The 15,233-nt window shown below is 49.1% G+C and overlaps 1 protein-coding gene across 1 annotated transcript in view; it reads left to right on the forward strand.

Annotated features, from left to right (window-relative positions):
- LOC149334523 (saccharopine dehydrogenase-like oxidoreductase) overlaps positions 1-15,233 on the forward strand; it is a 79,297-nt gene that overhangs the window by 44,437 nt on the left and 19,627 nt on the right. The window contains exons 3-6 of the mRNA XM_089555159.1: positions 5,679-5,759; positions 8,089-8,218; positions 9,575-9,624; positions 10,792-10,934. Coding sequence (XP_089411285.1) covers positions 5,679-5,759; positions 8,089-8,218; positions 9,575-9,624; positions 10,792-10,934 — 404 coding nt within the window. The remainder of the gene's footprint in view (positions 1-5,678; positions 5,760-8,088; positions 8,219-9,574; positions 9,625-10,791; positions 10,935-15,233) is intronic.

A 15,233-nucleotide genomic window follows, 5' to 3' on the forward strand; every position in this document is an offset into this window, starting at 1 on the left:
ACAACAAATCACTTATCAGCTGCTATATCGCTGTTTTTTTGTGCCTCATGTGATGTAAATGCCCACTTCATGTCACAGCCATCATTTGGTTGATGAAACCAAAGCTGGAAAAACATGAAGAAGAAATTAAATTATAAATTGTTTGGCGGTCATGGGAGAATATCATGTGGTGATACATGTTAATTAATGTCTAACACATCAATTAAATAAGAAAACACACAATAAAAAGTCTATGAAGTAGACACCTGCTTTGATAAACTGTTGCTCAAAACTTACGCATGAGTCGTATAGGATTAGCCTGGGAGGTACACTGCACACCAGGCTCTAGCCTGACTGAAAAATCTCGCGTGACACAGTTCATTTTAAAATGTTCTTAGCAGATGTTGTAGAAATTCTACAGAAAAGGCAAAAGCATACTACGGCCAACACAGTGGCTTGTGCGTGCTACATATGAGTACAGCAGTGTACAAGACTGGCACCGTGACCCAAACAGTGACTAACCCTTTGCAGAGAGTGGCCATTCCATTCCAGTGGTCAGGTAGCATCCATAGTCTGGATTACACCTTTTCGTCTTCTGAACTTCCCACTGTTTTGTACCTTTCTTGCTTGGCATGTAACGCCATCTTTTGAGGGCTGTTGCAATGCGCATTTCTTTTCTTTTGTGTTTTTGTCTTGAGGAAAAGCACAAAGTGGACTGGTAGACTTTGGTGCCATTGCCAGTCATGAGGATGTTTTCAGTGCTCTCATTTTACGAGACTGACTCATGTGATTTGAGACAATGTAGGTTATTTCTTTCTAAAAGGACAAGTAAATTCCTCCGTGTGAAAAAAGCCACAGGAAGCTTACCTGATGGCCCTAGTTATTACAACGTTGAAATTCGGGCTTGTTGGTTCATACTTTGGAGCAATAACACAAACAGGACAAGGGACCAAGAACGAGTAGACACAAAACGTTGGAAGTTAGCGTTGTGTGTGTCTACTCGTGTTGGCCCTAGTTAAACCTGAATATGTTAAGAAACATTGTTTCACTGCAAGATGCATAGCGAACACCCCAGTCTCCACCCAGAAGGAGGCTTTGAATGCGCTTCCGTGCAGAGCCAGCACTCCGGACTAGAGAACATGGCACCAACAAATGTTCCACTAAGTGTACATGGCAGTGGCGTTTCTTCATGATGTCCGAGCGCACAGAATAGCGGTTCCTTGCCGTAGTGATGATGAACAGGACTCAATGGGTTAATTAATACATTGACCTGACTTTTCTCTGCTGCCAGCTGAGGTGCTTAGTCCCATGAATGCAGCAAGGAAGGTTTGATGTGGGCACTGTTTGTCCGAATAAGTTACCTTTATTGTATATCAGGGTATTAATGAGGCGCGTGCGTCACCACTGATGGTGCATGCCTAATGGTGCATGCCTGGATGACGTCTGTTTCGAGTGCAGTTGCACCCTGGTGACGCAGGGAGGGCAGTGTGCGTGGGGCATTTTCAGGGCATGCATCATTTGGGGAAACTGGTGACGCAGGCATCACCAGCCACTGACGCCTTCCTCAAGTCTGTACATGCAAGCGAGGAAGCGGGCTTGCTGGTGCATATATGGATGGGCCATGGTTGACAGTAAACAGGCAGTTCCCACCCAGTGATGCTTGTTTGTATGTGCTTGCTAGCCAAGTCAGCCAGCATGGTTGTCACAACAACAGCTTTGGTCAGTAATAAATGGCTTAAGGATGTCTGCATTGCTTGGGTTTTGTGTTCATTTAATTTAGTGATAAGAAGATTATTTACAAGCTCATCAAAGCTGCCACTGTGGCTCAGCAGTTATGGTGCTCGGCTGCTGACCCGAAAGATGCAGGTTCGATCCCGGCCACGGTGGTCGAATTTCGATGGAGGAGAAATTCTAGGGGCCCATCTTCTATGCGATGTCAGTGCACGTTAAAGAACCCCAGGAGGTCGAAATTTCCAGAGCCCTCCACTACGGCGTCTCTCATAGCCTGAGTTGCTTTGGGACATTAAGCTCCATAAACCAACCAACCAACAAGCTCATCAAAGAAATTTAGTTTTTTTTTTTTTGTACGGTTAAATTTCTTGAGGCCTTCTACACACGTAGTCATAGTCAGGAGCACTGCTGGGTAACAGTGTCAGGGCTAGGTTGCATGCAGTCATGAAAATGGAATAGGGGAACAGTGGCAGTAATTGCTAAGTTGCAGAATATCGTACGCTCATTTGCAATAGGGTCAGACCAAATCAGAGGTGAGGTCCCCTTTATTTAAATTAAAAATTCTTGAACACTAGAACTTTTCACTGCTTTCCGTGGTTGTGGTTACTGTTGTATGTTCCTACTTTCATTGCACTGGTCCTCATTGTAGCCTCGGCTTATTGTGCAGAGTGGGTGTGAATGTGGCATTTTCTTGTTGCCGCAGATAGGGAGGGGTTTTAGCTGCCTCCTCTTGGCTTAAGTGCACATACTTATGTGACATTTTCTGTCTGATAATGTGTTTTTCTGTGTCAAGGATGCAGCTGGGCTTTGGGTTTGCATGTACGGATAGCCATAGTGGAGGAAAGACTGCCTGCCTGGATGAATAGAGTGACATGCAGAGACTGGGCTGGTGGTAGGCTGTCATTTGCACACTCGTTTTCAGCTTGTTTACAATGTTATTGCCACACACACACCTTTTAGATCAGAAATCTAATTGGCAAAAGCAAGCCTTTTTGTTGTGTATGCGACATAGTGTAAGCCAACTTCTTTTAATCTAGCAGCTAGGATAGAGTGATGCACTCAGTATTTTTTTTTTACTGTGGTACCAGCTGCACAGCTCTGGTTCGCACTTCTGGCAGCTCCCATGGTGAATGTTCAAAGGTTAGCATACAGAGCTGCAGCTGTCACTGGCATCTTGCGGCTCATGCCTTGAGCATGCCCTTATTAACTAACTCTGCCAGCGCGATGTTTCCGAAAGCTTTGGCAGTGGCCCATCATGGTGGTGGTGGTGATTTCCCACTGTTGTGCTGACCACACTCCTGATAACACTCCTGATCAACTCCTGGTGTGAAGTGAAGGTAAAAGTCTAGCTCTTTGGAACACCTGCTCTTCAGAAGCGTCTGAAAATGAGAAAATGTAGAAAACTGTTCTGAAGCATATGAAGCCTCGGAGAAGGGCTCTCCTTTGAATTCCTAGTAATGTGGAGTAACAAAGGCAGGCCGTGGAGTGTTGGTTAGACTGAGGTCATTTTCAGTGACCACCTATGCCTTTCTTTGACTTCTTGCTTCTTCTTCAGTACGTAGGTGTCACGATGAATCTCGTGAAATGAAAATGCAGCTGGCATTCGTTTTGTGTCTTGAGTTAACAGGAAATGTGCTGTTATCTTGGAGCAGACTGAGGGTGTTTCAGCAGAGCACTCAACTCTCCCATCGTGCCTCTAGCACATTCTCTCATTTTATCAGGATGAGCACAGAGAAGGAGAATAGTTGTGGCAACCACTTTAGCAAACTTCCGGCTCTTGCTCCTCTTGGCGTGTTGGCAACATTAGCCATACTGACAAGAAAGGGAAGATAAAAGTTCTCATTGCCTTTTTGACGAGGGTCAGAGCCGAGCTTCGCGTGAGCCGGTGCACAGATTTGCCAGTTCTGCGCATGCACGAAACCGAGTGACATCACATGCGGCGCAGATAGCCGCAGCTGCTGACTCCGTCGCCTGACCTTTCGCCGCAGCCACGCGCTACTGTGCATGTACACCACTGCTGCCGCTGCGCGTGCTACTCCTCCTCAGCACTCTTTGACCTTTTGATGCAGCAGGCACGCTGCTGGGCTATAAATGCGCTTGTCAGAGAATAGGCGCTTGCACTCGCCATGGAAGGAGAAGCCTTGCAGCACTTCAGAGAGCCAAAGTGCCCTCTGAATTTTAACCGCGCCGATTACCGTCTCCTCCTCCACCTCCGTACAGGCAGCGTGTGGATGACTGAGCGCCTCCACCGTTATCGTGGTGCTCCCAGTGCACTGTGCGCCAACTGCGACAGCCATGACGTCAAACCAAGCATAACTGCAGCTTTTCGCTTGTATATCCAGGCTTAACCACAGCTAAGCCACTGCCTAATTTTTGAACTCTGGCTCTGTAGATAGGCATTGAATAGGGATTCTTCTTGTGCGACCACAGTGACATTGGACCCTTTCCCATGGTGTCATAGCATTTTCTGCTCCTGAATCTCTGTGTTTCTGTCCTTCTTTCCGCACGACCAAGCCTCTTGTTCTTTGCCACCACACCTCCAGTCTCCTCCTGATCATTAAACACTCCTTGCTTGTTTATAAATACCAAAATGTCCAAGATTCACGCTACCAGCCAAGTTGGATCTAAGCTGGACCTGTGCTTGATCTGAGCAAGATCTGGGCTGGAGATGTATTAGAAAATGTTAATTCTATCATCTGCCTTTCTTCTATGTAGTGGCAGTAGATGCCATCGACTTTTCTGAACTCTTGCCTCTTGCTTACAGCATTGCATTTCCAAGCATCCAGCCCTATTCTTTAAATATAAATCTAAAAACATGTATTTTTTAATTCTGTCCTGGTAGCTTGTCCTTTGCCTTGACACCTGTATTTGTTTGTGATCGTCAGCCCTACTGCATCACAAGTACCTGAGAATGCATGTTGCCTTATGGTCGTCCGCTTGACCCATGCCTCCTTCATGCTGAATTTTACTTTTTTGCCTTGCACACTTCAGATTTTGTACGTATTACTTTGCACTCTGAGCTTATTCAGTACTCATGCCTTATGTGCCTGAAGCCAGCACACCTTCTCTCCACTTTTGCGTGTAGAATTGGGACCAGATTTCACTATGCAAGAGCGTTTATAAATGTGAGCCCAGTAGTGTTGCACTGTTCTAGATTTTGTGGATCAGTTTATGCTTAATACACCCCCCAAAAAGCTGCTTTGCTTTCCTTGTTAATTTTTTTCTATTCTTGCATATAGGGTCGTTCCAACCATTTATCCATATCCCAAGGTGCTTTTATTTCGTGAGTGTAGCTAGTTCCGCCTTCACAAGGGCAGAAAGGGTAGAGTCGGTAACTGTGATTCATGGTGTGTGAGGTAACGCAAAATCGGACAAGGGCCCTGTGTTGTGTTAGTCTCTCTCTGTGCCCTGTCCCGTTTTGTGCTACCTCATACACCATGAATCGTAGTTCTGCCTTGTGCACTGCGAATGTGTTGCAGTCATAATTGTAAACCAGCACTTTTTTCTGGGCGTTAGTCAAAAGTTTACACTTGTGTTTGCCCCTCTCCTCTCTCTGTCACTGTAGCCATGCTGTTTTTATTATGCCTGTGAACACATTTCTTTAGTCCTTTTTTATTGTCCCAAAGTATTGACCTCCAGAGTCCAGTCACAAGAATGGGTGTCAAAGTAGTATGAATCTCTAGGAACACCTGGGTATTCCCAGTGAAACAACTTGTGACATTTTTATTTATTATTTATTCACAAAGGAAAATTGGGTCACTGACCTTGGTCAGTGACCCAATTTTCCTTTGTGAATAAATAATGCTTCACCCTGACCAGATGGTGTTCCGTCGAACCTTGGACTATATTTTTATTTATTGCTGACATTATAGCTGATGCACTCAATTATTTTTTCCCTTATTCATTCTGTGTGTTTTTGCCCATCTGTAATCCTTGCCTTCATTTCTTTTTTTCTTTTTCTGATCCAGTACCGCTTCTTCGGGCGCCAGGTGGTTAAAGCGTGCGTCGAGTGTGGCACCCACCACATTGACGTCAGCGGGGAACCTCAGGTGAACAATGGCACTCTGTTCCACTGACTGTGCACAGTGCAGTCTGATCTCTGAGGGAACTCATTATTTGCAAACAGCCAGTTATATGTGTACAAACCAGCAATCTATGCACAGGTCCCCTCAATATGAAAGGAAACAGCCAATTTAGAAGAATAGTTCTTGGTTATTTACGTAATTTGGAAATGACTTGACATTACATGCCAAGAGAAAAACTAGTTCAAATGCAAAGTGTTGCACACAGATACTGAGTCACCATGTCTTCTTTTCCTGCATAGCATCTGTTCACTTGAAGTACCTTAAAAACATACAGAACATTACCATGCCTTTTCACCTTACTGAGCAAGAGTTGAAAGGTCTATTCATCTCTCTAAATACCTACTGAGTCAGATACCGGCTCAATATATGCTGAGTACCTGCTTATGCAAACTGGACAGGTGCTACGCAGTGTGCTGCTGTGACTTGCCAGGGTAATGCAGGATGCCTTGAAGTCGCTCCTAGTTTTCTTACTGCTCCTGTTTTAACTGTGCACTGCTGTACTGCTTGCCTTTCTCTTTCCCACGTTATTCGGAGTTGACTCCAAATATTCCTTCCTGTCCATGGGTGGGTAGCTGTCCTAGTGGTCCAGGGGATTCCTCGCTGTTCAGGAGTGGGTGTTGGTCAAATGTTTAGGGGAATCCCCCAAGGTGGAGTAGATTTGTAATAAGGGAGTAATTACTCATTGGCATCCACCCAAGCGCAGCCATACGGCTGCTATACAGCTTTCTCAGAAACTTCGTAGTTAAAGAAAAATTCATCCTGGTCCGGGGTTCGAACCCGGAAGGGGTGGGTAGCTCTTCTAGCTGTCCAGGGGATCCCTAGCTGTCCAGGGGTGGGTAGCTATCCTAGCTGTCCGGGGGATTCCTAGCTGTCCGGGGGATTCCTAGCTGTCCAGGGGTGGGCAGCTGTCTTAGCTGTCCAGGGGATTCATAGCTGTCCAGGGGTGGGTAGCTGTCATAGCTGTCCAGGGGATTCCTAGCTGTCCAGGTGTGGGTAGCTATCCTAGCTGTCCAGGGGGAGGTAGCTATCCCAGCTGTGTGGGGGATTCCTTGCTGTCCAGGGGTGGGTAGCTGTTCTAGCTGTCCAGGGGTGGGTAGCTGTTCTAGCTGTCCGGGGTATTCCTAGCTGTCCAGGTGTGGGTAGCTATCCTAGCTGTCCAGGGGGAGGTAGCTATCCTAGCTGTGTGGGGGATCCCTCGCTATCCAGGGGTGGGTAGCTGTTCTAGCTGTCCAGGGGATTCCTCGCTGTCCAGGGGTGGGTAGCTGTTCTAGCTGTCCAGGGGATTCCTCGCTGTCCAGGGGTGGGTAGCTGTTCTAGCTGTCCAGGGGATTCCTAGCTGTCCAAGGGTGGGTAGCTGTCCTAGCTGTGTGGGGGATTCCTCGCTGTCCAGGGGTGGGTAGCTGTCTTAGCTGTCCTAGCTGTTCAGGGGTGGGTAGCTATCCTAGCTGTGTGGGGGATTCCTCGCTGTCGAGGGGTGGGTAGCTGTTGTAGCTGTCCAGGGGATTCCTCGCTGTCCAGGGGTGGGTAGCTGTTCTAGCTGTCCAGGGGATTCCTAGCTGTCCAAGGGTGGGTAGCTATCCTAGCTGTCCGGGGGACTCCTAGCTGTCCAGGAGTGGGTAGCTGTCCTAGCTGTGTGGGGGATTCCTCGCTGTCCAGGGGTGGGTAGCTGTCTTAGCTGTCCAGAGGTGGGTAGCTGTCCTAGCTGTTCAGGGGTGGGTAGGTATCCTAGCTGTGTGGGGGATTCCTTGCTGTCGAGAGGTGGGTAGCTATCCTAGCTGTGTGGGGGATTCCTTGCTGTCTAGGGGTGGGTAGCTGTCTTAGCTGTCCAGAGGTGGGTAGCTGTCCTAGCTGTTCAGGGGTGGGTAGCTATCCTAGCTGTGTGGGGGATTCCTTGCTGTCGAGGGGTGGGTAGCTGTTGTAGCTGTCCAGGGGATTCCTATCTGTCCAGGTGTGGGTAGCTATCCTAGCTGTCTGGGGGATTCCTAGCTGTCCAGGGGTGGGTAGCTATCCTAGCTGTTCGGGGGATTCCTAGCTGTCCAGGGGTGAGTAGCTCGGCATAACAGTGGTTGCTCGTCCACGCAGCCTAACCCTGATGGCAGCAGCTCCTGCCATTTGCTTTGGAGTTTTGCTCCTGCAGTGTTTCTCTCTGGATTGTCTCACTTTGTGCCTCATGTTGATGAGTTCAGAAGCACCTGTAGCACTAAGGCTGGCAGGAGAATTATAGGCATCTGTGCACTGTGATGACCACCAGTCCTGTTGGGATCACTGCCTGTCTGCTCTTGTCCCCCCACAGTACCTGGAGCAAATGCAGGTGGAGTTCTACGACGAGGCCCGCGAGAAGGGAATTGTGATCCTGGGCGCATGTGGCTTCGACAGCATCCCGGCTGAGATGTGCCTCGCTTACCTGCGGCAGAAATTCCAGGGTGTGTGTCCTCCGCACTTGCCTCTTCCGCTCAGAGGCATAGGCTGCAGATCCAGTCTGTGAAAGTGGGTGAGAAATCGGACTAAAAGAAGAGTGCAGTCATACTGCTTGTTGCCAGTATGCTCTTCATGGGCATACTCCACTGCAATCACTGCAGTGTGCTAGTGCAAACATACCACCACATGCACGGATTGGGTTGTGGCAGGTTTAACGCCATAGCATTTGTAATTCACAACCTTGTCACATGAGGCCTTTTCTTTTTGGTTATTTCTGCATTCTGTGTTTATTTATTTATTATACATACTTGAAGTGGCCACATAAGAAAGAGTGGTGAAGTTAACATATTATTTTCAGTACAGGGTAAAAAAGTAAAGAGAAGCAGCAGGAACTTTGAAGGCGATCATGATGAAATTATTACTTTATTTGCAGTATAGGTAAGAAATGAAGCTGTACGGTACTTTGAACGGTGACCTTGAAGATAGAGCTGTCACAGATAGAGACTGCAAAGGCAGGAACATGGTACATTCCATTCAGTCACGGTTCTTGGTAAAATGGAATGATGGTACATATCTGTGCGCCAAAATGGCACATCAACTTTATGTGTATGTGATCAATGCTGGAAGAGATGTGACTAGGTGTGGTGAAAAGATTTTAATTCAGGAAAGGATTAAAGTAATATATTTTAGGAAACAGGCAAAGGCGAGCACACTTGCGGCACATAGCAAGGTGTGGCAGATTTAAGGTTTTTTTTTCGTGAGCGTCATGTTAGAATAACATGAATAATTAGAGAGAAGAGAGAGCCTCGTTTGTGACATGCCACTCTCACACAGATTATTATCTCCTACACTGACTGCCACCCTCATAAGAGGAGTCTGGGCGTGGGGAGGCACTCCTCTTTTAACATTTCTCAGATTTGGCCATTGTGTCTGCAAGTACTTCTTGGCTCCCCATCATGGCATAGGTTGTTGTTGCCCAGTACAATGTAGGGTCTAAAAGGGTGAAGCAGTTGGTGGCTTTTGATCTGCCAAATAATTCTCCTCATTTTTTTAAGGCACACGTGTATGCAGATTTATGGGCTGTCCCACCTAAGTGTCACCAGGAACAGATGATAATGGAGCGCTGTGTGCAATTGGTGCTGGTGCAAAAAAACATATGCGGTAATCTTGTACGTTTAACTCTAGCTCCTTAGAGTGAGTGTCCGAATGAGCGAGCACGAGCATCGCGTTTCTCATTCTGTTGTCTGTTTACCGTCATGGTGCTTCAGTGCTGACATGTGAGAGCAGTCCCGAGGCTTTCCTGTGCACTCGGGGTGTAGTTTCAAGTGCAGGGTCCCATTCTTTTCGGTGCTGCTTTGCAGGTGACTTGGACCAGGTGGAGTCGTTTGTCTTCATGAGGCAAGGTCCACAGGTGAGGAGTGCGTGCTTTTTGGGCTGGGTGGGGCTCTTGGGGAGGCTGGGTAATATGACTTTATGATGTAACAAAAGCGCAAAAGGAACACGAGGGACGGAAAGGAAACGGCGCAGACAAGCGCTAACTTGCCATCATGAACGTTACGTCATGAATGTTATCCAACTTGCCCAACTTTTCGCTTTGCTTATATGACTTGCACCATGTCTGCCCAGATTATCAGACATGGCACTGTCATTACATGCCCCCAGAAGGCAGGATGTTTTACTTTGTTCATAGCTGCAGTTGCAACACTGATGTCGTTTACTTTCAGAACAGTTTTAGCACAATGGCATTCTGCTGTGTGTCCGGTCATTGTGTCCATGTTGTTCTGTAGGTTTGCACACGATCCTTATGGCAGGGGTTTGCAAACTTGGTTCTGCGGTACCCTGCGGTTCCTGTGGTTTGTGTGTGGGGGAGGGGGGGGAGGGGTAGTTAGTCGTAACTAGTAAAGAGGAAGGCAATGAACGAGAAGCTATAGGATTCCGGAAGTAGACTGACACATGCTGAAAAACATAACATAGGTTTACTGACATTTCGACTGGGGACTAGTCGTCAGGCTGGTCCTCTGTGGACAGTCAGTAAACCTATGTTATGTTTGACAGCAACAGCTGTTAAGTGCTCGTCCCTGGTTTTCATGTCGATATGGTAGGAGTAGTAGTCAGGATAATCGGAGGGTGGTTGCTATAGTAACCTCTGGGTGGGGTTACCGTGGAAAGGGTACGAGAGTGGAGGACCGCAACCAGGAAGTGGTTACCATCAGAACCAACCGGAGGCTGGTTTGTGGTCATCTTTTTTTTTTTCTGGTATTCTTGCTCTAACTTATTAGTCAGCAAGACACATACTCGTGCATTTTTTCATGATGTCTCAGGGATATGTAATTTTTTTTCCCTCCTGATGGATGGCATTGTCACTGCCTTTTGTGGTGAATTTTTAGCAGCATTCGGTTAACCGCTTCTGAGCAGTAGTTTGTTTGAGCATTTTTCACTTTGTCAAATTCATGCCAACATCATCACTAACTGCAGTTTGAGTAAAGGTACGAAAGTGAGGCACCTGATACGCACCGCTGCATGTCAGGTTCTTGGATTCTGTCTCAGGCTCTGATAAACGTTGTGTGCATGTGTGCAGGGCATGAAGATCAACTACGGCACGTGGCAGAGCGCCATCTATGGTCTGGCGCACGCCTCTGAGCTGGTGGAGTTGCGGAGACAGGCCCGTGAGAAGCTCTTCACCAAGCCGCTGCCTCCGCGCCACACACGATTGGCCCGCCGGTATGCGTGACCTTCGTGCTGCATTCAGATGTTTATATGTGCCATGAAAACCTGCACTGAAGACTGATGTCAAAACAACAGTTTCCATCATAACCTGGGTTCTGTGTCTCCAGTGTCTGCTAAACGCTGAGAAGTTAAGACATGTTGCAACAGTCAGGATTCAAGAGCAGGCCTTCTTCACAAAAGGCCAGGAGTCGAGTCTGAAGTGTAATGAAACATAAGGGAGTAATTACTCATTGACATCCACCTGAGCGCAGCCATATGGCCACAAGGGAAAGCTATACAGCTTTCTCAGAAACTTCGTACTTAAAGAAAAATTCGTCCTGGTCCGGGGTTCAAACCCGGGACCACCGCTTCTCCAGAGCAATCGCTCTACAAACTGAGTTAACCGGGACGGCAAGCTTTTGGTAGGGCGAGAGCGAACTGATCAATAACTCGAAGTGGGAACTGTGTTGGTCAAAAACTGGCAGAATTTTGCAACAGCCCACTTCAAATACGACTCGAATGGACAATAAGGGTTAGCTGTGGTGCCTATTGACAGAAAGAGCTCTGGCAGTAGCAAACAGGTGAATCCTTCCTCAGAAGTTGGTCGCATGAAAACGGACTGCCCCTCTAGGGCGTGGACAATGCCAAACACTGCCAGCCCCAGCAGTCTTGCCGATGGTGGCATGGCATAATGTTGGTGTCTTCTGTGCACAAAAAACGTGGGTGCCACGACCACGGAGATAGAAGCATTTAGGAGGCGAAAGTCGCCTCTCTCCCGCGACCGCAGAGAGTCACAGGCGCTGTCTGCTTCCTTCGACCGCCGCCGGATGCCGCCCTCGTCAGGTTCCCCGAGGACGACGCGCGCTCGCGCCGTCGCGCGCATTTCAGTGCTTCCGCAGGAGAGCATTTGCGCGGCCAACATTTTCTTCACAATAATGTCATGCTGCCCTGAGTTATCGTGCGGTAAAACGTGGCTTCGTAGTACGGGAGGCAATCGACATTCGAATTCTAACCGTTGATGTTTCCTGCGGCTTGGCGCTCTTCCGCCTATTGGTGGGCACTGCCGCGCGCGATGGCTGCCCTTTTTTACTTGATGGTCCTGAAAGAAATTCGTTGGATACACATCGCTGCTGGTCACTGGGAGCCTTGAAGGAGATGACACTTTCTTTGCAGGACTTGTATCCGCTATTACAGTTCGGAACAAAGCACTTACGTCCCATCGTATGCTATAACGAGGCAGTAAGACGTACCAGGTCCACGGAGATATATATAGACCAGGACTCGAGCGCGAGCACTCTACCACGCCGGTCACACAGCTTCTGGAGACTAGAACACACGACCCCACTCGCTGTTTCGAGGGTGTTACGTGTTACAGTGTATTCCTTATTTTTTATTTTTTCTTGGTTTCTTGTCTTCCGCCAGTTTGTGTCCGAAGCTGCTAAAAGATTAGGCGGAGCTCCTCTGCAGGGAGTGAGGGGGGGGGGGGCGTTTCCCAGCCGTCACTGTGCACAAGCAGGGCTGTCTTGCTCGCCATTCTCAAGACAGTCTGACCGGGGCAGTGTCACGATATGGTCGGAGACTAGATGTTTGATTGGCGCCGAAGTTATAATTAATCGGGCCAACCTGCCCACCACTGCACTCTCCGTAAATTTAGGAGGGGGTGGAGCGACAAATTTCTCCACCCCGCGTGCGGAAGATGAGGTTAGACTGCTGACCGGCGATAGGGGCCACGCCTGATTAGCCGTTGACCGGAGGCATGAGGCGTATAGGCAAGTTTCTTCAGCAACCCTTTTACTTGGGTAAGAACAAGAACAAACGGCTACAAAATAAACCAAGCAATATTGCGAAAATACACAGGCGCGACGCGAATAAACACAGGATCAGAACACAAGCAACTATTGACAATAAGAAGAAAAATAACAGGGCGAGAACTATACAACAAGGTTACACGATTAAAGCAATGTACAAAAGAATAGGACGAGAACAGCGACAGAACAAAGAAAAGAGTGGAGCGAGTGGTGAGAATCGGTGACTTAGCTGCGTAGTGGCAAGGTCCAGTCGCAGGGAGCGTCGGGCTGCGGAAGCGCGCGGTGCTGATGGGGGGGGTGCGGATACGGGCGACCTGGGCCACGGGTTACGCGTCTTCCACGCGTCTTTCGTGGCCGCCGTCGCCGCGCTCTACGCGTGAGACACCGCCTAGGCCCGCTTGCCGACCACTGCCCTGGCTGACCCCACACACGTCGGCACGCACCGAAATCTCTGGACCAACTAACTCGGTCGTGATTTTCCCGCCACCGTGTTCACGTGACAAACCACAAAAAAAAAAAAACAAATAAAAGCAAACGAATCCTCTCGGCCCCGTGCACCAACGATATACAGATGTTGAGAAGGGGGGAGAAGAAGCATGAAGAAACTGAAGGGGACGCGAAGGAAAGGTATGGTCCTAACGAGGAGGGATGTTAACTTCTCAAGGTTGGGACGGGTGCTAGGGCCTTCACCGGCCGCTTCCCGTCCCCCCCTCGTGAAAGCACTCTCTTCCCGGCGATAATCCTGAGGAGGGGGGCGGCGTAGTCTTGACCCCCCCAGCGTCGCGAGGGGTCAATGCCCACGCGGGGGGAGGCTAAGTCATCGCCGCTGCATCGCGACATGCCCGCATACTACCGGCGCCGTGGCCAGCCGTGGCCAATTTGGTCGGAGAAGAAAAAAGAAAGATAAAGCATGCGCGCACTTTGTGACAGGCAGCGACGCATTGTGTTAGCCCATTTTCACCCGAATACCCAAATAGAAGAGCTCAAGCATGACTAGCTACAATGGACCGCTCCACAACAAGATGAAAGAGGCCGCTCGGTGACACGAAGCCGTATCGATACGTGCAGTGCCCAATTAGCAGTGACAGCGTTGTGATGCCCTTGCAGCTAAAGAGGCAGGGGAGATAAGCAGCCAGCTGGGCTCGTTCATCGTGGGATTCGACCCGCCTTACAGGGAAAGTACAGCGTTTGGAAGCCCACTTCGGCGTCCCTCTGACCGCAGGGGATGAAAAGGGAGCGGTGCAATGTTAAAAAAAAAATGTGAGCCCGTCCGTGAGCTGGCTAGTTTAGCCACAGCTACAAGCACGGCGTCTACAACTACTTAGCCGCCGTTCTCCGTGCAAGCCGGCTGGAATGGTAACATTCTTGATACCCCATCAGCGGCCCCAGACCACAAACGGAGGGGTTCCCTGTAACACCCCGCCAATATATTCCCGCACTGCTTTTTTTTTGCACGCTCCGCCGTCCCCACGGAGATAGAATCGTCCCGAAACCGCGCCATGCACCGCGCAGCGCGGTTCGCGCTGCCCAAGCGGGCACAGCGGGCACCGCGCGTGAGCGCCATCTACCGCGCGCCACGGAAACCGACCTCCCTTCCTCTCCTCCACGTGACGTTTTCTGGCCGCCCGCGCCGGCCGCGGGGGCCTGGAGTTGCGCCTCCTAAAAGCCTTCTATCTCCGTGGCCACGACTAGAGTGATGCTTCTGACTAGAGTGATGTCTAGGAGAGGCCTTTCGAGCTGGCACCCAAAATGCTGACAAATCTGGATTGGCCGGAAAACATGAGAATTTTGGAAACATTGGACTCTCTATAGTTTCTGAAAACTTGGACAACCAAGTCAGGAGAGGTGAATTCTGGGAGCAGTACTTTCAAGTGATGCACACAAGCAGACTGGCTGTGACACCAAGTAGGAGCTCTGCATTCACTGCTGAGCCGTACAGTTTTCTCGCCACATGTGTACCACTTGTAATCATTGCAGTGAGTTGTTTCCAAAACACAGAGCCAGGAACAGTTGAAAGCAAGAGCCAAATAGCTTGACATAGCAGGCATATCTTTAGCGTTGTAGTATCTTCCAGTGGTCACTCAGTTGCTCGCCCCGCCGCGGTGGCTCAGTGGTTACGGCGCTCGGCTGCTGACCCGAAAGACGCGAGTTCAATCCCGGCCACAGAGACCGAATTTCGATGAAGGTGAAATTCTAGAGGCCTTTGTGCTGTGCGATGTCAGTGCATGTTATAGAACCCCAGGTGGTCGAAATTTCTGGAGCCCTTCACTACGACGTCCCTCATAGCCTGAGTTGCTTCGGGACGTTAAACCCCCAACAAACCAAACCAAACCAACTGAGTTGCTCTGAAGTGTGCAGAGACATCATGGTTTGTAGGAGTGCCACTGCAGTGGCTCGGTGGTTATGGTGCTTGGCTGCTGGCCCAAGACGAGAGTTCGATCCCAGCTGAGACAGTCGCATTTCGATGGAGGCGAAATGCTAGAGGCCCGTGTACTGTGCAATGTCA

This window comes from Amblyomma mixtum, chromosome 8, assembly GCF_055824585.1.
Source record: "Amblyomma mixtum isolate Tamu chromosome 8, ASM5582458v1, whole genome shotgun sequence".
NCBI lineage: Eukaryota > Metazoa > Arthropoda > Arachnida > Ixodida > Ixodidae > Amblyomma > Amblyomma mixtum.